Source organism: Oryctolagus cuniculus, chromosome X, assembly GCF_051225735.1.
Source record: "Oryctolagus cuniculus isolate XC-2025 breed Fujian yellow rabbit chromosome X, ASM5122573v1, whole genome shotgun sequence".
Lineage (NCBI taxonomy): Eukaryota > Metazoa > Chordata > Mammalia > Lagomorpha > Leporidae > Oryctolagus > Oryctolagus cuniculus.
The window spans coordinates 23282864-23308335 of NC_142888.1; the positions used below are offsets into that span (position 1 = coordinate 23282864).

At 38.2% G+C, this 25472-nt stretch overlaps 1 protein-coding gene across 1 annotated transcript in view; it reads left to right on the forward strand.

Moving 5' to 3' along the window:
• Positions 1-25154, forward strand: part of XK (X-linked Kx blood group antigen, Kell and VPS13A binding protein) — a 54914-nt gene extending 29760 nt beyond the window's left edge. The window contains exon 3 of the mRNA XM_002719830.6: positions 20609-25154. Within this exon, the coding sequence (XP_002719876.1) occupies positions 20609-21435 (827 nt within the window). The 3' untranslated portion in view covers positions 21436-25154. The remainder of the gene's footprint in view (positions 1-20608) is intronic.
• Positions 25155-25472: the final 318 nt, after the last annotated feature.

The following is a 25472-nucleotide window of genomic DNA, read 5'->3' on the forward strand; positions in this document are numbered from 1 at the left end:
ACTCTGTCACTGCTGCCTCTCATGGTTTGCATTGGCAGGAAACTGGACTCAAGAGCCAGAGCTGGAAATAGAACCCAGATACTCCAGTGTGGAACCCAGACATCTTAACTACTAGGTTAACTGTCCACTACCCTTAATTTTTTCTTTTTAAGAAATACGATCATTAGTACATTGGAAGAACCCTTCTTTGCCATGATTTCAGAGTTTATTTTTTAAAGATTTATTTATTTATTTGAAAGTCAGAGTTACACAGAGAGGGGAGAGTCAGAATGAGAGAGCCGAGAGGTCTTCCATATGATGGTTCACTCCCCAATTGGCCGCAACGGCCAGAACTGCACTGATTTGAAGACAGGACCCAAGAGCTACTTCTGAGTCTCCCACGCAAGTGCAGGGGCCTAAGGACTTGGGCCATCTTCTACTGCTTTCCCAGGCCACAGCAGAGAACTGGATTGGAAGTGAAGCAGCCGGGTCTCGAACCAGCGCCCATATGGGATGCCGGCACTTCTCGCCAGGGCATTAACCTGCCACGGCACAGTGCCGGCCCCGATTTCAGAGTTTATTATCCTCATGTGTAACTTATAACTTTGATACAAAGGCATTATATTCATAAATATTTTTTTACCACTCTGCAACTGCTTCATTTTTTGGTAAATGTTTTTTCAATTTCAGTTTATTTTATTTATTTAACAGGCAGAGAACTGTTGCATTTGTTGCTCAATACATCAGTGCAGATTTCACAGGATTGTTGGGAAAAATTAAATGAAATATGCTGACAACATTAGAATGTGGTACACTCTGGTGAAATGCTCACTAGAGATTAATTTACTATATTATAAATCATTTATTTAAGGAGTGTCCCAGACAGAAAGTCTGCAGATGGCATGTATCTTTGGATAGTATTGATGACTTTAATAGATGTTTTTAAAAATATTTATTTATTTATTTGAAAGTCACAGTTACACAGAGAAGGAGAAGCAGAGAGAGAGGTCTTCCATCCGATGGTTCACTCCCCAGATGGCCGCAATGGCTGGAGCTGTGCTGATTCAAAGCCAGGAGCCAGGAGCTTCTTCCGGGTCTCCTATGTGGATGCAGGGTCCCAAGGACTTGGGACATCTTCTACTGCTTTCCCAGACCACAACAGAAAGCTGGATCAGAAATGGAGCAACTGGGTCTTGAACCCGGGATGTTGGCACTGCAGGCGGCAGCTTTACCCACTTTACCCACTATGCCATAGCGCCAGCCCCAACTTTAATAGATTTTAACAGTTTGTAAAGGTGATGAAAATCAGCATAGATTATTTTTTCTTCTGTTCTTGATGTAAAACAATTATGATTTTTTTCATGGGAAGGTTTTCATAATGAATTCAATTTTTAATACCTATATAGCAATTCAATCTCATGTCACTTTTAGTAAATTGTATTTTTTCTAGAATTTTATATATTTCACCCAAGTTGTTTGATTTTTTGGATAAAAAGTAGTTAATATTTCCTTATACATCTAATAACTGTGGGACTTATAATATCCTTCCCTCTTTAGTTTCTGATATGAGTTAATTCATATTCTGCCATCATTTTCTTGGTCATGAATTTTGCTGCTCTGATTTTGAAAGACCTAACTTTTAACATTTATATGTCTTTATTTTATGTATTTGAAAAGCAGAGAAAGAGTGATATCCTATCTGCTGGTTCACTCCTGAATAGTCAGGACTGAGCCAGGCTGAAGTCTAGAGCCAGGAACCCAATCCAGGTCTCCGAAGTGGGTGGCAGGCACCCAACTACTTGAGCTATCAGCTGCTACCTCCTGTGTATTGACGGGAACCTGGAATTAGGAGCAGAGCTGGGACCAGAACCCAAGCACTGTGATATAGGATGCGGACATCTCAAGAGGTGTCTTAACCATGGGCCAAATGCCCGCTCCAAAGATTTAACTTTTATGTATAACATTTTAAAATATTTTTTCATTGTTTAATTATATCAGTTTTTAAAAATGTTTTGTGATAACATATATTCAGTTTACACTATAGTAAAAAGCTTAATGCTCTACTAAATAAAGAATTCAACAAGTAAAAGGTAAAAAGACCATAGTTCAGCTGGAATATAGGCAAGAGCTATAAACAAAAATTACATGAAAAGATGTCAATTTCACTCATACAATAAATTTTAAGGTAGTCAAAGTTTTTATTTTTGAGTGGCACATAATAGTTGTGCATTATTAGGGAGTACAGTGTGTAATGATCACTGTTCCCAAATAGGAACATTAATTTGAGAAAAACATTCATAAAGAGTAGCATGCATTATATAGTACTCCAAATACCTTTTCTTATGCCTTAAACAGGTATCTGATTTACCTAGCATGGTGATAAGCAGGTATGCATACTGCAGACTTTTTGGCAAATCAGGTTCACATTTTTATTCCTCAGGTGAGACAAAATCACTCCTTTCTCATGCTCTGCAATCAAAGATTGCCCTGGCTGCTGAGTAGCAGAGTGACATCTTTGGAAATGGCTGGAGATTTGCAAATGGGCAAGGAGAATACATGTCAAAAGGGATAAACTAGTTCTATAGCTGTACTAATGTGGATAATAGTAATTGATGTTGCTGCCCTTTCCTTATTAAGGTCTATAGTTTATCAGCTTGTGGAAGACTGAGAAAGAAAGAAAGAAGGTTTAAGAGACAATCTTTATATTTGCACAGATAAGTAGTTTTTACTGCTTGCTTCAGATTGGAAGCTATTTCTAGTATTTCTAATTGTTCCCCAAGAGAACTAAAAGTAATTTGGACTCAGTATGCAGAATGAAATTGAATTTTCTCTAGGAAAAAATAATATTAAACATAAATTCAAAGCATCTTATATCAGGGTTATTATAATGGCAAACAGCTTCCATTATGTTTTGAGAAAATTAAGACAATAAATTCATGATTTTAGAACCTGTAAGAATTGGTTACTTTGAATTGGACCTCAGGACAAGCAGTTATCTCCTTCTGTGAACATTTTCTGAGTTATAGACCTGACTCCAAACAGTAAGATTAATTAAAGTGTGTGTGGGTGTGTGTGTGCATACAATATGATGAATATCTAAATATCTAGAATCTAGGAAAACTCACTACTTATTTGATTTCAGTTTTCTTATTTGTTTAAAAAAATCTAAAAGGGCATTTGAATTATTTTCATTGCCACTTATTAAAAGGATGACAATACATTGAGCGAAGAATTTATTAACAAATTCCTTCTCTTTCCAAGTAAGAATGAATGGCCAAAAAAGATGCCAAATATGCCGTGAAACTTGGTTAAATAGTCCGTGGGGAAAGGAAATTTCTGTACACTTGATTTCCTAATAATTTTCTAATTTTTTTCTAATTTTCTAGTCCAATCAGAAATAGTGTTTTGCTTGTGTATTTTTCAGCCTTACTATTGAAAAAAAAATTTTAGCTATTATTACCCTACTGTGCAATAGAACACCAGAGGATCATTTTTACAATAAGGAAAAAAATACTTTTAATTCAATAAAAGTAAACCTTTTTGAGGTTTAATTTATTTATTTTATTTATAAGCATTCTTTTATTTTTGAGAAACTTAATTAACTCTGAAGAAGAACTCAAGAATGATACATCTTTTGAAAGCACTCAGGAATAACTATAGCTCATGAGATGAAAGAATATTCTCCACTTAATACACTAAAACTAAGTAAAACTTTGAGAACAGGTTTTACTATTAACTCTTGTAATACAACTCTTTGAGGACAGAGTTCCTACATGGGAAGTTAGTGAACAGTGACTACTGTTGTTAATTTAACAATTAGCATTCTTATATATGATGTCAATGATCACCGGAGGCTCTTGACATGAGCTGCCTAGGCTATGGAAGCCTTTTGAATCTACAGAGTTCTTCAGTATTTAGAGAAGGCCATAAGCAAAGTGAAAGTTCTCTCTTCCCTTCAGAAAAAAAGTACATCCTTCTTTGACGACTACTTCTTTCCACTGGGGTCTCACCCACAGAGGTCTTTCATGTAGGACACTTTTTGCCACAGTGTCTTGGCTTTCCAATCCTGAAATGCCCTCATGGGCTTTTCAGCCAGACATGAATGCATTAAGGGCTGATTCGGAGGTCAAGAGTGCTACTTAAAGTGATTGTCATTCTGAGTCTGCTGTGTGGACTGCTTCCTGTGTTGGAACATTCACTCCCTTTTAATTATATCTATTATTATTACCAAACACTTAATCCTATTTACATGATCATGTGAACACTTAATCCTCTCCATATGTTCACTTTAATACTTAAAATGCTATTTTTACCACCCAGCTTAAAGGGATTTGGGGTCACATGGCAAGTTTTTAAATTGTACCCTAGGGGCTGGTGCTGTGGTGCAGCAAGTTAACGCCCTGGCCTGAAGTGCTGGCATCCCATGTGGGCACCAGTTCTAATCCCAAATGCTCCTCTTCCAGTTCAGCTTTCTGCTATGGCCTGGGAAAGCAGTAGAGGATGGCCCAAGTCTTTGGGCTTCTGCACCCATGTGGGAGACCCGGAAGAAGCTCCTGGCTCCTGGCTTTGGATTGGTGCAGCTCCGGCCATTGCGGCCATCTGGGGAGTGAACCATTGGATGGAAGGCCTCTCTCTCTGCTTCTCCTTCTCTGTGTAACTGTAACTTTCAAATAAATAAATCTTTTTTTAAAAATAAATTGTACCCTTAGAAGTGAGTCCATAGGAATATATGCAGAACTATACAGTTTTACAGTTAAAACTTCATACATTTTACAATTACAACTTTAGGAACATGGTGATTCTTCCCACTGTGCCCACCCTGCCGCCCACATTCCACACACTTCCTCCTACCTCTCTTATTTCCACTCTTATTTTTTACTGAGTTCTATTTTCAATTAACTTTGTACGGTATAATTATCTCTATGTTAAGTAAAGAGTTCAACAAATAATATGAAAAAAGAATTGTTCCACAACAATCAAGACAAGGGCTTTTCAAAGTATTGCTTCCCAAAGTGTCAGTTTCACTTCTGCAGATTGCCTTTTGGGTGCTCTATTAGTTACCACAGGTCAGGGAGAACATATGGTATATGTCCTTTTGGAACTGGCTTATTTCACTAAGTATGATGTCTTCCATTTTCATCCATTTTGTTGCAAATGACTGGATTTCATTTTTTTTACCACTGTGTAGTATTCCATAGAGTACATGTCCCATAATTTCTTTATCCAGTCTTCAGTTGATGGACATTTAGGTTGATTCCATATCTTAGCTATTGTGAATTGAGCTGCAATAAACATTGAGGTGCAGATAGCTCTTTTATTTGCCAATTTAATTTCCCTTGGGTAAATTCCTAGGAGTGGCATGACTGGATCATATGGTAGGTCTATATTCAGATTTCTGAGGTATCTCCAAACTGTTTTCCTTAGTCGTTTTACCAGTTTACATTACCACCAACAGGGGATTAGGGTACCTTTTCCCCTACATCCTTGCCAGCATTTGTTGTTTTTTGATTTCTGTATGAAAGCCATTCTAACTAGAGTGAGGTAAAATCTCATTGTGTTTTGATTTTCACTTCCCTGACAACTAGTGATCCTGAATATTTTTCATGTATCTGTTGGCCATTTGGATATTCTCTTTTGAAAAAGGTCTGTTTAAGTCCTTTGCCATTTAGTAACTGGGTAGTTTGTTGTTGAGTTCCATGATCTCTTTATATATTCTGTTTATTGATCCTTTATCTGTTGTATAGTTTGCAAATGATTTCTCCCAATCTGTCAGTTGCCTGTTCACTTTGCTGAGTGTTTATTTTGTAGTACAGAAGCTTATTGAAAATCTTTTTAAAGATACATTTGTTATCTTTCTGTCCTTTTTTTGAAGACATCATATATATTTGCTACACTTTTCAAGGATTCGTGTGTAACATATGATTTGGTAGAATAAGATATGTAGCACTGATTTGCATGCCTTGTATTTTATTAGATAATATATCTTTGTTATCAACTGAGTTATTCAATAGTCATTCATTGAACATCTGCTATATGCCAGGCATTAAAGAGCAGTATAACATCGTTGTCCAACTTCTATTCTATCAGGGATATTCATTGACACATTAACATATGATTCTTTTTACCTAAAAGTGGAGTATTGGTTAGTTGATAAACTGGTAAGTTATAAACTGATTGAAAGTTATAGTTATTTCAAACTTTAGTTACTACAAATTTTACTGAATTTTGTTTTCTTCTTACCCTAATGGTGACTTAGATATAGTGTCATATTGACTTTGCTCCAATATGAAGTTTCTCAAATCTCTGTTCTATGTTGCATGTCTTCTTTGTATACCATATTGCTTTCATCAACCTATAGACAGATAAATTTATTTGACTGCTGATAATCCAAGAAAGAGGTGATAGATAGATAGATAGATAGATAGATATAAAATAGATATCTAGATATCTTATAGTAGACTAGAAACTCTAGGACTTTTCTTTATAGGCTTAAACTTCTAACAACAATTACATTTAATATTTTTCTGTACTTAATATAGTACATATAGCTGCTATAGTAACCTCAACAATGGTCTATATGACTGTGTAATGGTATTTGTCAATATATAAGACAATATGAAGTCTGTAAAACTTGAGTGTGAATTCATATCCATTCCTCCTGAATTGATCTCATCTCCAAATATGCTGGACAAAAAGTGCTTCTGTGGTGGGGCTGGCATTGTGGCACAATGTGTTAAGCCACTGCCTGCAATGCCAGCATCCCATAATGGGTTCCAGTTCATGTCCTGGCTGCTTCACTTCCAATCCAGTGTCCTGCTAATGTGCCTGTGAAAGCAGTAGAAGATGGCCTGAGTCCTTGGAACCATGCTTGCACCTGGGAGAGCTGGATGGAGTGCCAGGCTCCTGGCTTCAGCCTGGCCCAGCCCTAGCCATTGTTGCCATTTGGGGAGTGAACCAGTAGATGGAAGATCTCGCTGTCTGTGTATCTCCCTCTCTCTGTAACTCTGCCTTTCAAATAAATAAATACATATTTTTTTAACTTTTATTTAATGAATATAAATTTCCAAAGTACAGCTTATGGATTACAATGGCTTCCCCCCCATAACATCCCTCCCACCCGCAACCCTCCCCTTTCCCACTCCCTCTCCCCTTCCATTGACATCAAGATTCATTTTCGATTCTCTTTATATACAGAAGATCAGTTTAGCATACATTAAGTAAAGATTTCAACAGTTTGCTCCCACACAGACATATTTTTAAAAATATGCTTCCATAGTAATACAGATTTTTCATTCAGACGTGGCATTTACATGCTGATTTTTTTCCCTGGATTTGGTGCCCACCAACCAATGGAAGTTACTTAGTGGTACTCAGTGGAAAGAAATACACTTGCCACACAGCTCCACATAGGAGTGTGTCGCTCCCCCTCTTCGTGGAGGAACGACACTAAACCCTGCCTAGGCTTCATATCCGAGTCACGGCACCATTATGTCGCTCCCCGTCTTTGTGGAGGAACGACACAGGACCCTGCGTTGTTCTTTTGTCTGCTCGGCCCTCCCCGGGTTTGCTGCTGGTTCTTCCCGGGTTGGCTACTGTCCCTTCCACCTCCGTGGAAGGGCGGTTCCCCCTGCCACCTTCCCCACTTCCGCGGGGGAGCGGCACACCGTTGGCCGGCTCTCTCGGGGGCTGCACAGGTGTTCCTTCAGATAGGTGTTCCTCGTGCATGTTGTCTCTCTCCTCCTTTATAGTCCTCTTCACCAATCCCAACTCTGCTACCCACACGCCGAGTACGCTGCTCTCCTCCAATCAGGAGCAGGTCCTGCTGTTTATTGGTTGAACTGGAGGCAGCTGTGTAGAAGCTGGTTCCTCCTCTCCCAGCGCCATATTGTGGGAGAGCAGATGCATAGAATAAGTCTTAATTTCAGTAACAGTCTAGTCTGAGTTGCTCCCCACAGAGTGTGTTATGAAGGCTGTGCTTGGATTAACTGGAGCATGACAGTAATGCTTTTTTAGCTCCTTAGATTTCCTTCTGGAGCCTGTTTTTAAGCAATATGGTATCTTTTTGATTCTTAACTCACATCTCTGTGAAGTAAGCAAACCTTAGTACTGTTGCTTAGAACTGGAGGCAACAGCGACTGGTGTTTTGGCACAGTGGGTTAAGATGCCACCTGTAATACCAGCATCTGATATCAGAATGCCCATTCAAGTCCTGATCCACCTTCCTTCTAATGCTCCTGAAAAGGCAGCAGATAATGGCCCAGTTGCTTGCTCCCCTGAGGCTTCAGCCCGGCCAAGCCTTTGGCATTGCAGTGATTTGGTGAGTGGACCAACAGATGGAAGATATCTCTCTCTTTCTGCCCTTCAAATGAATGAGAATAAATCTCAAAACAAACAAACAAAAAATTGGTGGCAATGAGCAGGTACAATCACACACAGAAGGTGAACTGAGATCTTTGAAAGACTCAAGCCATTTAGTGTCCATTTGTTTATTATCTATATCCTACCTATTTCTGAAAGGTTTTTGTGTTGCTTGCAACCATGGATTCATATCAAACAAGACAATAAAATAGAATAAAGCAGTTGAATGGAGGGAAGGGAAGATGGATTTGAGGGAGAAATTAGACTGATGATTAATGTGGCAGTTGAAAAGATTAGTGGAGGTGATGATGTGTCTATGGCTCAAGTATTGGCAAAGGGAAAAAACTGCACGAGGTTGTTTCAGTCATAGATACAACTGGCCATGCAAAGTTCACTGTACATAATTGCATTTTTAAAGGGTTTGCTTTGCCTTGCTCTAAGAATCTCCAGCAAGATGGAGAATCTTTGTCTTGGGGTGCTGGGTGGTTCCACTATCATTCTTCTGTTGTATAACCTGATATAGGGTCCTTTACATGATTCTAGGTACTTACTTCCTTGGTCTCAAAATCAAATGAGGGGATTTTTTTTTTTGTCTAGCTCAGTTCACCGGTGCCATCTCTCTCTGCCTGAAGCAGGATGATAAGGAAGGAGTAGGACTAGTTGGTAGGGCAGATAGAGGGGTCTGCCCCAACCCTCTTCTTTATGACCATTTATTGTGCCCTGGGAGGCAGTTCCCAGAAACCAGCCTAACACAGGTGCCACTCCCAGGTGCATAGGTAGCATGACATCAGATATTTATATGTGGAACACTCATATAGTGGAATAGACACTTAAGAAATTAGGGCTTTGTGGAAGGAAGGAAGAATTAGGTCCCCAGAGTACTCTGGGGAAATTTTCCAGATTCTTTTTGTAACTAGCATCAGGAAATTTTAAGGGTAGCAGACTCCGTTTTGATTCCTGTGGTAGAGCTGAGACCACTGCTAGGGAAATAATACTAATTATATTTATTGAGGCAGAAGAGCCTACTGTTTAAGACCAAGATCCTAGAGCAAGACTGCTGAAGTTTGAATCCCAGTTCTGTTAACTGAGAGATGTCTGAGAAGTTATTTAGTGTCTGCTTCATAATACAGATGAGAATTCTGTATTATGAAGATAATAATAGAATCTATTTATAGGATTGTCATTAGAATTAAATGATTAGTGCTTGAAAAAATTCTTACAATATCCCCTTGACAGTGAAGTAAGTGAAATCATTTTTTGAGCATTAAAAATGGATTGGAGGAAATCTTATCATCTAGATCCTTAGTCAAGAAATGGAAATATGTTGGAGACAAAAAAGAGCAAAATCATTCAAGATCTCTGGGATTATAGAATATACAGTTATAATCACATTGTGTGGGTTGTGAATGATAGGACATAATATATTTTCTGACAATTCTGAGAACTAAATAAGATATAAATGTATATTGAAGGATAAGTCTCAATTTCTGACTGAACATCTGGTAAACTGGCAAATATTCAAGGCAGATTCAAACCGTAAGATCTTAGTCAATAGGATTTTAAAATGTGTTTTTATGGTACTATGGTTTCTTACTGGTTACATTCATAGAACAGGTTTTACTGTAGTGACCTGAGGAGAGGTTTATACGTGTTTGTTTTCTATTTGACATTTTGCCAGGGTAGGGAAGGAACTTATTTTTGAAACAACTTAATTATATTAACTAAAGGGTAATCTTTTCCACCTTTAAACATTCATCTAATGAATATTTATTGAGTGTCTAGTAAGTATAGAAGTAGTGTACCTTGTTTTGTAAATGTGTATTTTTATTGTAGTAAAAAATGTATCCAGGCAACTGTATACACATCATAGGGGTGAAGTTTGATGAATTATCACCAAATAAACACACCCATGTAGCCCTCTGTCCATGTCAAGAAACCGAAGAGTATCAGCAACTCCAGAAGCATCTTTATGTCCCTGTTCAGTCATTCCTTTCCGCTCTTACCCAAAATGTTACCACTATCCTGAAATCAGACTACTAAGGCCATAGGTTAATTTTTCTGGTTTTTGTAAGTGTTCATTTATGTATTTGAAATATAGAGTGTATGTGTGTGTGTATTTGGTTTACTCCTCCAATGCCCACAACAACCAGGACTGGGCCAAGCCAAAGCCAGGAGCCTCAAAATCCATCTGTGTCTTCCACATGGGAGGCAGGAACCCAAGTACTCAGGCCATCCTCCACTGTTTCCCAGGAGCATTAGCAAGGAGCTGGATAAGAAGCACAGAGTAGCTGGGAGTTGAACCAGGCACTCCAAGCATCTCAAGTGGTGGATGTATCTGCTGTGCCACAATGCCCAACCAATTAAAAAAATAATTTAAAAAATTATGTAAGGGATGGGTGCTGTGGTGCAGCCAGTTAAAGCCCAGGCCTGCGGCACCAGCATCCGATATGGGCACCTGTTCAAGTCCTGGCTGCTCTACTTCGATCCAGCTCCCTGCTAATGCACCTGGGAAAGCAGTAGAAGATGGCCCAAGTACCTGGGCCCCTGCGCCCATGTGGGAGACCTGGAAGAAGCTCCTGACTCCTGGCTTTGGATTGACTCAGCTCTGGCTGTTGCAGCTATTTGGGGAGTGAAACAGCAAATGGAAGACCTCTTTCTCTGTCTCTACCTCTTTCTGTAACTCTGTCTTTCAAATAAATAAAATAAATCTTTTAAAACATTATGTAAATGTAGTCAGGGGTCTAGCTTTTTTCATCAAGATTGTTTGCTAGAATTACACATGTTGTGGCTTGTAGCAGAAGTTTATTCTTTAACATTGCCATCTTAGTATTCCGTTATACAAATATACCATAATGTATTGAGACTTTCTACTCTTGATTAATATGTCATTTATTGTTAAATATGACTGTTAAAAATAATACTTCTGTGAATCTCCTTACATGCAATGCCTTTTAGTGCATATACAAGGTACTTCAGAAAGCTTGTTGAGAATGGAGTTAAAAAATAGTGGGCATTTTCCTTAAACATTTTCAGGATCCTTCATATATATGCAGTTCTGTTGTATATGTGCTCAGGAGTAGAACTGCTGGGTCATAGGGATGCCCATGGTAAGCTTCGCCAGAAACTGTAAAAATGCTCTTACCGTTTCACACTACCAGAAACAGCGTCTTAGAGGTTCCAATTGTTCCACGTCCTTGCCAACACTTGGTTTTGTGATTCAGTGGATTTATAGTAGTATCTCATTGTAGTTTGAATTTTCATTTCCTGATTACTAGTGAAATTCATCTTTTCATGTCTTCAGTGGCCATTTTGTTATCTGTGCTTATATGTGTGTGGGGGAGGGGGTCTGTGTATAAATGTGGTGAATGGGGTGGCTGTGTGTGAAGTGATTGTTCACATCTTTCTGCCAATGTTAAGAACTGAGTTTTATTTACCATTTTGATCCCTGTTCATACTTTCTTGTATCTGTGCTTCCATGTGGAATCATTTCTCATGGTCCTTAACTACCTTTAATGTCTGCTTTAGAGCAGATGTGTTAGTGACAAATCCTCTCTCCTTATTTTTTGTCTTGCCCAAAAATGTCCTTCTTATACCGTCATCTTTTGGTATAACAGTCTGCGTCAGAGAGATCACTTACTTCTCACCTTGAGGGAGTCACTCCTTTGGTCTTAAGTCTGTTGAGATGCTGCTGTCTGCTGTTGTTATTATTGCTACTTTGAAGTTAACCAGTTTGTTTCTACTTTTTAAGACTTTTCTTTGACCTTGGTTTTCATCAGTTTTAACATGGTATGCTTAGATGTGGTTTTCGTCCCTTTTATCCTACTTGGGGTTTGTAGCAGTTCCTAAAACTATGGCTTGATATTTTGGCAGTTTGGGAAAGTTCTCAACATTTCTCTCTTCAAATATTGCTTCTTCTGATCCACCCCCAACACACACACACACAAATACACACACACACACATTTTCACTTTCCTGTAAGTCTCGAGCTTTTTGTTTCTCCATCAGTATTTTCTCCAAGCCTTTCAGTTACTGCTAATTATCTTTATAGCTGTGCCTAATCTGCTATTAAACCTGTCTGTTGATTTCTCAATTATAAATGATGCTATTTTTCAGTTCTAAAATTTTCATTTGAGTTTTTAAAATAGTTTCCAGTCTCTGATAAATTACTTATATTGTAATATAATTTCATTAACATATGAAAAGTTTTTGAGTCCATGTCAGAAATCTGTGTCTCCTATAGATCTGTTTTTATTATCTATTATTATTTTTTCATTGTGGTCATTTTAAAAAATTTCATTGTTGGCATGCCATATTATTTTTACATTAATAACACATATTTGAATGAAGAAAAGTAGAGGTTATTTGAGCCTCAGAATGAGTTGTCTCTCCAGGAAGATTTTATTTTGTTTATGGCAAGCAGCTGGACTAGATGCAGCTCAACTTGATTCAGTCACAATTTGATTTGGGTGCAATCTGTGCTTAAGTCTTTGTGTGGACTTAATCTATTTCAGTCACTGTTACCCCTAGTGTCCTTTGCGTTGCCACCAGGAAACCTTGGTTGTATGCCAGGGTCTTTATGGAACCTGAATGTCAATATTTGCTCCCACACCTACTAGCTTTGAGAAACTGCTGAAAGTTATGTTTTTTTTTAACTTTTATTTAATGAATATAAATTTCCAAAGTACAGAATATGGATTACAATGGCTCCCCCCCCATAACATCCCTCCAACCCGCAACCCTCCCCTTATCCACTCCCTCTCCCCTTCCATTCACATCAAGATTGATTTTCGATTCTCTTTATATACAGAAGATCAGTTTAGCATACATTAAGTAAAGATTTCAACAATTTGCTCCCACACAGAAACATAAAGTGAAAAATACTGTTTGAGTACTAGTTTTAGCATTAAATCTCAATGTACAGCACACTAAGGACAAAGATCCTACATGAGGAGTAAGTGCACAGTGACTCCTGTTGTTGACTTAACAATTGGCACTCTTGTTTATGGCGTCAGTAATCACCCTAGGCTCTTGTCGTGAGCTGCCAAGGCTATGGAAGCCCCCTGAGTTCACTGACTCTGATCATTTTTAGACAAGGCCATGGTCAAAGTGGAAGTTCTCTCCTCCCTTCAGAGAAAGGTACCTCCTTCTTTGATGACCCGTTCTTTCCACTGGGATCTCACTCGTGGAGATCTTTCATTTAGGTTTTTTTTTCCCCCAGAGTGTCTTGGCTTTCCATGCCTGAAATAGTCTCATGGGCATTTCAACCGGATCCGCATGCCTTAAGGGCTGATTATGAGGCCAGAGTGCTGTTAGGACATTTGCCATTCTATGGGTCTGCTGTGTATCTCACTTCCCATGTTGGATCATTCTCTCCCTTTTTGATTCTATCAGCTAGTATTTGCAGACACTATTATGTTAAGATTATTAGTCCCTTAGTACCTGCTTATATTTGGGCACATTTCTTGAGAGACAGAAAAACATCTTTAGAATTTTCTCTGGGAACATTTCTTCTTTCTGAGATCTTAGCCCCAGGAGTACTACTCACTGCTGCCGTAGCTCTCTGATACTTTTGAACAAATGTTTGTATCCAGTTGTTCTTGGTAGAAATATTGGACCAAAACAAGCTAATCTGCCATAGCCAGCATGGAAATTGTTTTTTGCTTTTTCATGCTTTTATTAAGGGAATTAAAAAATATTGAGAAAACAGAATTACCCTTATTTTCATCTTAAGTGCTCATTGATGACTTTGGATAAGGCTCATATTATATTATATAATATTATTAGTCTATGCAGATATGACTTTTGAATTCTGGAAAACATTTTGGTATATCAAAAGACAATATAAAATCTATTATGAGTTTGGTTCATTGCTAAGAACCAAAAGCAACCGAGGAAGATATACAAACTGCCAATAAGCACCAGGAAATATTCTGGAAATTATTAGTCACCAGAGAAATGCATGCAAATAAATATCACAACACACAACTTTACACCCATTTGAATGCTAGAATCAAGAAATTTATATAATAACAAATGTTGATGAGAATAGGGAGTAATTGGAATCCTCATATGCTGTTGGTGGGAGTATAAAATGCTGCAGCTGCTTTGGAAATCAGGTAAAAATAGAGTTATCATGTGTCTCAGCAACTCCACTCTTATAAACCTAAGAGAAAAGAACAGTATGTTTACACAAAAGCTTGTACACAAATGTTCATAGCAGAACTATTTACAATAACCAAAAGGTAGACACAACTTAAATGGTCATCAACTGATGACTGGGTAAGCAGAGTCTTGTATATCCATACAATGAAATATTATCTGGCCATAGAAATGAATTAATAAAGGACTATATGCTATAACATAGATGAACCTTATATTATCTCATTCATCTTAAAGTCCAGAATAGGGAAATCTGTAGATATGGAAGGTAGATTAATGGTCACATAAGGCTGTGTGCATATTGAGGGTGGAGGGGTAATAGCTATAGAATACAGTGTTTTGTTTTGAGGTGATGAAAATGTACTAAAATTAATTGTGGTGATAGTTGCACATATCTGTGAATATTATAAAAACATTTAATTATTTACTTTAAATGTACTTGAATTAGATCTCAATAAAAGTGTTAAGAAAGCTAAAAGCACTATTTGTACTAGCACCTGGGAGGAACCGGGAGCAGATATGGATGTAAGCTGAAGGTGATAATGATCTCTCTTGTTCTCAACCTCTTCATCAGTATTTTGCTGGCCAACTGTCAGAGCCAAGGGTAGAAATTGAAGTTGAATAACACTGGGTACTAGAGTAAGTATTCAAAACTAACTCCAAGGAGTAATCTGTGGAATCGAGCAAGGCCAGTTACTGACTGGCCAGGAAGACCTGACACTGCCAAGATAATTGGGATAACTCCTGATTGGTCCCCATGTCCTGAAGCAGTGCTTAGCTTTCATAGTTACTCTTGTCATCAGAGAATACTGCATTGTTCATATATGAAGATTCTTTAAGAAGTTCATGGAACATGCCTACTATGAGAAAACTATGCATGAATTTCAGTTTTATTTTGCACCAAAATAAATTTATCTTTTAATTGCATTTTCCCACAAACTTTTTGAAGTATTCTTGTATCTCCATGTTTTGAAGCCTTCTCATTTACCTCAAGAAGCATTTTTAGGGTACAGACTTAAATCTCAAAGAGTTTTTCTAATTTGGATCCTACTTCTCAGAAAATTTTGGAAATAGGTGCAACTTTGTGATTGAGAAAGGCATATGGAGAATAGATGAATTTGCATAGGAAGCCCATAACCCCAGGAGTCACCATGGTAAGAGGCTTTAAACATTCTCTTTGTTTGCACCAATCATGTCTGTGGCAATGTTCCTCATTCAATGGTGAAAAAAGGCAATTCATAGTTCTTTTTTATTAATTTATTCATTATAAATATATTGATTACTTTCTTTGTGCCATTCATTGTGCTAGGTACTAGTAGTACTTAGAGCAGTACTTCTCAAACTTTAATGTGCATACAAATCCCCTGGAAAATACAACTTCCAATTCAGTGTGCCTGGGGTAGGGCAGTTCTAACAAACTCCCCACCAGTGCCAAAGCGGCTGGTCCTTGGGTTGTGCTGAGTAGCAAGAGTTTAAAGATATGTTTGGTTGTAGTGAGACGAAGGTGAAGAGCCCTAGCTAAGACATAGGTTTCTAAAGAGGATGATCTGGGATGATAATGTCAGAAGCTGCTAAAGGAAGTGCAAGAGTATATTTTTCGAGACATACAAGTTTCATTTTGTCCATTTTTTTGAGACATCTATGGACTGTCTGGGAAGAGTAATCTGGTAGGCCCTGGGATAAAAGGAGAAAATGAAATCATTGTTCCTGAGTGGGAAGAGAAAGATGTGCCTCTGTAGGCACTGCAAGGTGGCTGCCATGAAAAGTGAGAGGATAATTAGAAAAAAATAACATGATCACGACTACAGTGAGAGTTGCAAGAAGCTGGGAATGAACAACATCAAATGTTGTAGAGATGAAGGAAAACCAAAGCCAGAATGCAGAATTCAAGGAGTTGAGGATTAGGAAGTGTTTGTTAGAGGATCGAAAGACATCAGAGTGAGTAGTAAATCAAAGTAAGTGCAGGGTAAGGAAAAGACTTCTTTCTCTTTTCTGCTTCCTTCCTTCCCTCCTGCCTTTTCCCCCTTTCTGTTTCTTTCTTCCTTTTTCTACCTCCTTTCTACCTTAATTATTATACAAATTTTCCAGCCTACAAAATGATTGAAAATATATGAAAATGAACTTAAATCTATCCATCATGAAAATCATGTGTGCTCTTGCCAGCAAAATATATTGTTTTAGATGCAGCTGACTTAGAGCAGATTCATACACTCAGGTAAAAGAGCCAAAAATGAGGAAGATGGTGAAAATTAATTTTAAAAGACTTATTTATTTATTTGAATGCAGAGTGACACAGAGAGAAGGAGAGACAGAGAAAGAGATATTCTATCCTCTGATTCACTTCCCAAATGCCTGCAACAGCTGAGGCTGGTCCAGGCCAAAGCCAGGAGCCAGTGACTCCGTCTGAGAAATCTGGTTAAAATAGCAATTTTCAGGAGCTTACTGTGCTAACTTCCTGTAATTTCCCTAGACCACTATAATCTGTATCATTTTAGGTTGCCTCAGTTTCCCCCTTGAAGTCATTCACTAATTTTTTAAAAATATTTATTATTTGAAAGTCAGAGCTACAGAGAGAGAAAGAGAGTAACAGAGAGAGAGAGAGAAAGAGAACTTCCATCCATTGGTTCACTCCCCAGATTGCCACAATGGCCAGGAGACAGGAGCTTCATTCAGGTCTTCCCACATAGATGGCAGGGGCCCAAACACTTGAACCACCTTCCATTGCTTTTCCCAGGCTATTAGCAGGGAGCTGGATTGGAAGTGTAGCAGCCAGGACTCAAACCAGTGCTCATGTGGGAGGCCAGCTTTGCAGGCAACAGCTTAACCCCCTGCACCACAATGCTCGCCCCATTCACTAATTTTTTGGAAAAGTCCATTCCACCCACCCAAGTATTTCCCAAGTTCAGACATTTTACTGAAGATTCAGACTGCAGAGCATCCTTTTTAGCTTTACCTGAAGTGATGTCTCACCTTCTAATAAAAGATGAAAACAGCAAAATGTACCCCCACCCAACACACACATCTAGGAAATGAGAATAGGATTATTAGGAGATGTGAAACTTCTGTGAAGTGCCACTTAAACAGGCAGGGTTGGTAACTGATCCACTTTTGTGTTGACAATGGGAAAATAAGTTTGAGAAGGGGTATCAGGAAACTTTAATTCTGAATAAACAGGCATTTGCATGAGCATCATTCTGGTCATTAGATAACAGCTTAATTCTAGCGGTTGAAATGTATACTGAAGCATTTTATACAGGCCACTCGTCTCTCGAATGTTATCTCCCTGCCTGGCCCCATTTCTGTCTGTGGCATTTTGCAGTGAGTACCCAACAGTTGGACTGATGAGATTGAATTCAGGTAATTTCTCTGCATTTTCAGAAGACTTCTATGTTTGATTACTACTAAGCACCAGTTGGATGATAGTTGCCTAGCTCTCTTGATAGAAAAAGATGTGATTTGGAAACAGTTGGCTAATAGAAGAAAAATGGATAGATACTGGAAAAATTTTGGGGTTTATGTTATTATAAAAGGCAATAAATATATAAATACTATACATATATTACTACACAATTTATACTAATGATATTTATTTAACTCGTGTTATACATTTAAGTATCTTATTATTTTTTATCACTTGGAGAAAATATAAGGACTAAAAGAAAAAGGCTCAGTTCTGGATCCTTAGGGAGTGATAACTTGTAAGTATACCGCTAATATGTTCTGGTTTAGAAAGATCTACTAAATAGCCTCTTAAAAAAATATAACTCAATCCGGTTACTTCTCAGTCTACTCCGGTGGTGGTGTTTCTATCTTTTAAATTTGATGACTATGCACCGTACTTTCTAGTGACTGATACCAATAATTTAGGTCAGTGCCAAAAGAGTATGAGAAAAGTTGATAATTTGAGTAACACTAAGCAAATAAATACCAGATTGTCAGATATGCTCACCAAATATAGGTGGTTTTTCCATTGATTCAGAACTTAAATAAGAAGAAAACCTCTTTTATTCACATGCATTTTATATTACACATTTAGGTAGAGACAGTTATGTTATGTGGACAGAATTACATGAAATTGCATTTTAAGAAGTGGGCATGGATAAAGCTGCAATAATCAAGACAGTGTAGTATTGGCAAAGGAGTAGATTAGTGGAACAGAATACAGAGCTCAGAATAGATTCACAAAAATATAGTCAGCTGATCTTTGACAAAGAAGCAGAGGAAATACAGTGCAGAAATAGATGGTGCTAGAACAACTAAATATCTCCATGCAAAAAAAATAAAATGTACCAAAATGTTCTTCAGTAGGTAAATAAACAAATAAACTGTGATACATCTAGGTACTGGGATATTACTTGAAACTAAAAAGAAATGAGCTATCAAATGCATATTTTAAGTGAAAGAAAGTTAACAAAGATCCTACATACTGTGTGATTCCTATTATATGACATCCTGGATAAGGTGAAACTGTGGAGACAGTTAGTGGTTGCCAGGGGTTAAGGAGGATGGATAAATAGGAAGAACATAGAGAATTTTTAGGGCAGTGAAAAAGTGATATTCATATGACATATGCCATATCATACACTTGTCCAAACCCATAGAATGTTACCCATCAGGCATGAACCTTAATGTAAAATATAGACTTTAGGTGATAATGTGTCAGTGAAGGACATTAGGTGATTATGATGTGTCAGTGCAGATTCAACTATTGTAACAAATATGGCACTCCACTGTGGGATGTTGATACTGGGGGAGGCTATGTATGTGTGGGATCTGGGTACATCTCTACCTTCTGCTCAATCTTGCTGTAAGCTTAAAGCTGCTCTAAAAATAAAGTATATTAAAAGAAATAAACATACTTGAAGATAATCGTAAAAAAGAAGCAGGCATGAGAGGTATATCTTTTCAGTTTTATGAATGGGAAAGCAGAACTGAGTGTAAATTGGTGAAGCAAGAGTAGAAGTAGACTCTTAGTTCTTAATTCAAAGCTCTGCCTCCCATCCATCCTTGTGCCAATATGTGGAAGTGTTGGCAGCCTGCAGTAGGTGGTTATATTTTAGTTTCAACCACACAGTCTGTGCTCATGGATTGGCAGCATATTTGTTAGATAATAGAACTCAAGACCAACAATATTGTGCTCTGGAACCTATTACTATGCTCAGTTTAAATGAGCCACAAACTGCTACTGTTTTTCTGTGGATAAATGTATTAGTTGTAAGTAATTTTTAAGAAATTTAAACCATAGAGTTGAGACTTCTTCAAATACTATGGCCTTTCGGTTCAAGACAGATGGACTGTTAGTAACCGGTTCTCATTTCTTCCACCCTCTGCAGAATTTAAGAATGCAACCAAAGTTAACATTCTAGTCAATAAGTAAGTTTTAAAGATCCCGCAGATAGAGGGTAAATAATGATAAATTTAGTATTTAGTACATTTTCTTTGTGTATACACTGCTGGTAATTGTTGATGGACATCAAGAGAAAATATTGGGCATGGTCAGTCTTGACTGCCTTGGAGCTTATATGCCAGTGGAGGAAACAAAACTTACCATGGGAAGAACTCTATGTATTCAACAGACCAAGACGGAATCGGGAATGTGTTTTAGTTTGAGTTGCCCCTGAAGCAGATCCTAAAAGAAGGATTTGAGTGCATATATTTTGAGGGAAGGTTTAGGAAGCATAGGAAAAAAGAAGAGGCAGAGAAGAGAGGGCAGCCAACAAAGGGAGCATTGTTAGACAACTATCAAAGTATGCAACTAGAAGTTAATCCTATGAGGAAACACTGGAGAATGGTCTAGAACACATGCCTCAGAGGTTCTACCCAAGGGATGGGGGAGCTAAGATATTAGGTCTGGGTTTGGGATATTGAGGGATCTCCTAGGGTTATTAATTCCCCAGCAGTTGGGTCTGGTAGGTCCCTGGGCAGAGCTGCCTTCCCTTAGTTCTGGATAAAGTCCTCAGGCACATTAGGTATATATGGACTGCTGGAAGTCAGCCTGTGTATGTAAAACTGTAGGGTTCAAAGACTATGTGTGGGGCCCTGACAGAGTATGCTGCAATAGGATTCCTGGTGGAGGTGAGACTTGACAGTGCTCTTTCTCTTCTCTCCCCAGGCTTCTTAATGACCCTATCCCTGCTGTCCATTGTGTACGGAGCCTTGCGCTGCAACATCCTAGCCATCAAAATCAAATATGATGAGTACGAGGTCAAAGTGAAGCCTCTGGCCTATGTCTGTATCTTCCTCTGGAGGAGCTTTGAGATTGCTACTCGAGTCACAGTCCTGGTCCTCTTTACCTCTGTTCTGAAGACCTGGGTGGTGGCCGTCATACTCCTCAACTTCTTCAGCTTCTTCTTGTACCCCTGGATCCTCTTCTGGTGCAGTGGCTCCCCATTCCCTGAGAACATAGAGAAGGCGCTCAGTCGTGTGGGCACCACTATTGTGCTCTGCTTCCTGACTTTACTGTATACTGGTATCAACATGTTCTGCTGGTCTGCTGTACAGCTGAAAATCGACAACCCTGAGCTCATCAGCAAGTCTCAGAATTGGTACCGGCTACTGGTGTACTACATGATGAGATTCATTGAGAATGCCACCCTCCTCCTCCTGTGGTATTTTTTCAAGACCGACATCTACATGTATGTGTGTGCGCCTCTGTTGGTTCTGCAGCTCCTCGTTGGGTACTGCACAGCCATTCTTTTCATGCTCGTGTTCTATCAGTTCTTCCATCCTTGCAAAAAGCTCTTTTCCTCTAGTGTTTCTGAGAGCTTTGTGGCATGGATCAGGTGTGTCTGCTGGGCCTGCCGTCGGCAGAAACCCCCTGAGCCAGTAGGAAAGTCAGACACAACGTCATCTAGTAACAGGCGTGAGACACCTTCTAGCAGTAAAGTAAGTCTTGAGCCCAGTCAGATGTTGGAAGCTGATGATCTCTGCTCTGCTTAATGTGACCTGAGGTCTCTCAGGGCACAGGCATATTGTTTTCTGGGTTGATACCTGTTATTCATAGAAGTAATGAGACCTACACAGGGAGCAAGGCAGGAAGTCAGCTGTCAACTCCTTGTGAGCTGCTGCTCTTTATAGAGCTTTTGGGTATGTGGGAACTATGGGGGAGAGGCCAGGAAAACTTCTGAGTGTTGAAGAGGCAGCCCAGGGCACCACAGTTCCCAGGTTAGACTCTGTTTTTCCAGGCATTACTGGCCTTTTTACTGATAAGACACCCCTGAAGTGTGTATTGGGAAGGTTAGATACATCAGGTAGAAAAAGAAGAGCTTTCCCTTGTTTTCTGGATTGTGTCTGGGTAGCCTGACGATTTATCTTCTCTGAGCATAGTTTTTACCCAAAAGCTGTACTAATAACCAGAGGTTACTGGGGTTTTTCTGTCAGCAACATTATTATTCCTGTTCAGGGAGTACTGTTCAGGTTTGAGTTTTGAATAAATGTTCCATTTTCATGTCATTAGGGCTTTTTGTACATAGCCAACTCTAGCCACCCTGCAATGCAGAGCCTAGATTTCGAAACTTTTTTTCCCCTATGATCCATGACTGTAAAATTTAATTCGGAACTTGGTTATAAAACCTCCATATTTTGAAGAATTTCTAGATGGGGGTGGGGGCGAGTTGTTGAAACATCCGCATGATGGAGGCTTGTGTAAGTAGAATACTTAATTTTCAGGATGGTGGAAGATAATTTGCAAGAAGGTGGGCTTAAGCCTCACCAAGTTTGAGTGCTGTTGGGTGATTCTCAGAAATTTCTATTAGCGTTAAATAGGAAAGAAGAAAATAAGACTCAGAGTCTCCATCCCTGCCTCCTCACTCCTTACCTGCTAGGTGAGTTTTAGACAGAAGTTGCCTTGGTTAACTTGTATTTTTCTGAAAACGCCACAGAAATATTTCACCCAGTGAGGCATGCGGGTATATGGGCATTTGGATTTTCAGTATTTGAAGAAAAATGACTTTCCTCACTACCACCCTTAGTTACAGATTGATTTCAGAAACTTTTCTTTAAAGTATAGAAGAGATAAAATGAACAGAAATTTTTTACCTTTCATTGAATATATTTTGATTTGGCATAATTGTGAGTTAATGTGAACTAACTAGATTTCCAATTTTACCCTCCTATACTTTTTTATCTTCTGTGGCATTTCTCCTTCACTCTGCAATGCTGTTTATTTCATGAAAGAGAATTGGATAGAATACCCTCAATTGTCTTAGAAATAAATGCCTGGATCCACTGCTAATATTTCTACAATTAAAATCTTGACAACAAAATACCTAGAAAGAGTTGACCATAAAAATAATACCAGTTGAGAATAAGGATTAGAGTAAAATCTGAACAATCTACAAAGGGGCCACTCTTACCAAATGGAGTAGGGATTCACTTCCCTGACCATAGTAGTCCACAAAACTTTTTTTTGAATGGACTTCACAGTTATAGTTTTCCTTTGCAATTCTTCATGGTGTCAAATTTATTAGTGATTTCGTACACAGAAATGAATGTGCAATTTGGTAATCAATTTCCACTATATATTAAGGGGTCAATGAAGTAGTAAATGTTCTTTCACAGGGCATACATATTGTTTACTCTTTTTATACAGTTCCATAGAAATATATCAATAAATGCCTAAACTATAGAGCATCAATTTTACTTTTATGAGATATTTTTCTCATTTTAAATTCTCTTGGTTTATCTGTATTTGTGGTTTGATTTTGAGAACATGTCCAGGAAACAGATCCTTTTTTGGTTTATTATTAACCAAGTAAGAATAAAACTTAAGATTGTCTTTGTTCTCCCTGTTAGCACACCATCTACCACTTGCCCATTTTAATAGGCCTCAATAAACTATGCGCTTATATAATCAAAAGAATACTTCATACAATGTGTACTTCCATGGGCATGTTGTGCATAGGTAGATGCACATTTATAATACGCAACACAACCCTTGAAATACATACCAACTGTGAATAACAGAAAGCTAAGCTATTCAAGCATCCTCTTGTGGTTAGTTCCCAAATAATGATTAGAACACTAAGGTCATTCCTAAGTCATTCCAAGTGTGTGTTTGTATCAAACCAGTTCGTGGTGTTCATTGACACCAGATATTTTCCAGCTCTTTTGTGAGATAGACATTCTCACCTTGAAGCTTTACAATGGCTGATGTTAGAGGTGAAGGTGCCCTTTATCCACCTGAAATGTCTGCAGGCCATGCCTTGGGATTCAGAGGTCCACTGGCCTGTCACTGGCTGTGCTTGCTCGGAATTAGACAGGGATGGAGAGGCTGGTGTTTCCCAGTCTTGGAAGCCTGTCTCAAAAACCATTAGAAAATCTTAGCTTATAAATACATTTGAAATCACTTTAATTCAGAGATCTGTATTGACCCAAACCAAGCTAACAGTGATTTCTGTGAGACTCACAAAGCCCAGTTAACACATTTATAAGGACAGAGGCTCCATAACCAAATTGAATGTTTTGTCAGTTTTAACCTTTGATTTCCAGGTACCTCAGCTTTGGGGATATGCATGGCCATTCACTTAGGGGGACAGAAATCACTGCTGTTTTTTTCTGCATGGTGAAAATATAAGTTATGGTGAACTGAGAATTTTTATTTTTATATTATTTATGTTAATATCTCTGAAATGGCAGACTTACAGTTCACACTGTGGGGCTGTGTTGTCCAAAACACATAAGCAAACCAGAAAATGTCTTCATGTGTTGGGAATTAAAAATGTGTCTTTCAGTTATAATTTCAGTTTGTAAAACTCTAAATGCTTTGTCTTTAAATCTCATGCCATAATTCGTCAGGACAGTTGTTGCAACTGAATCACTGTCATTTGGCTGGATAGGGATGAAGTATTTCCTAAAAATATACCAAAATAAGATCACCAAACTTGTTCGACTTTCTCTTGTCAATACTGGAGACATCCCACTATAGCGATTGGGATCTCCCTGTCCAGCCCTTTGGGTTACTTAATTCCTTTATGCTTTCATTTGCTCACCTACTAAATTTTGATGCTATACCTGCCCAGCCTACCTCACAAGGTTGTCAGAAAAATCAAATTAAATTGTAACTGTGAAGATGCTTTGAAAATACTTCTAAAGTGCCATGCACATTTAAAGAGTTGTTATAGTTATTCAAATCCATAAGCAGGTTGTTATTTTTTTACTGTTTGAAGGAAATAAGAAGTGCCATCCACAGTGAGTGTCTTGAGTGGGCCTTTAGCCTTCTGAACAAGTGTTCTTTCATTTACCACCAGTTACTCACAGAAATTATCACCAAAATGTATGGCATATGGAGCAAAACGACCCACTGAGTCTGAGAAAAAGCTTCTGAAGGCAAATGAATTTATCATTTTGGTATCATCTTTCATAAAGGATGTAGCAGCATCTCTTGATATTTATGTTACGACATGAATGCCTAATTCAAGGCACTGAATGTAAGTTTAATCTTTTCAGTCTTGCAAATGGGAAAATAAGCATTAGACTCCATCATCAAATACAGCATTTCCCTGGAAGCCACCTTACAGCATTAGTGCCATGGTTAAGAGTGTATATGCCAGTATTTCTCAGCCGATACATTGTGGATGTGAACTTTTGTGGACTGTTTCTCTGCAGTCATTGATGCAAATATTTTGTTTCTTCATTTAATAAATTAATTTTTCAATTTCTCCTTGTATTTCATTTCTTATACAGTATTTACATGGCTTTTGTACTTGGTGACTGTTTTAAAAACAAATTTGAAAGTGGTTTGGCTTTGATAATTATAGTCTTACAACCTCACCTGGAAATTCCTTATGTAGGATGAAAAATTTGAGAGTGCTGGGATTCAGCAATAGTCTATCTAAACTCCTCTGATTGTTTTAAAATCATTTACTCTCTGAAAGCTGCACTGCAGGATACTGTAAGATTCTGTTTGGTTATCTAACAGCTGCTATGTGTGATACAGAAAAAAAAAGAAGTGATATACATCTCTTCAAGACAAACAT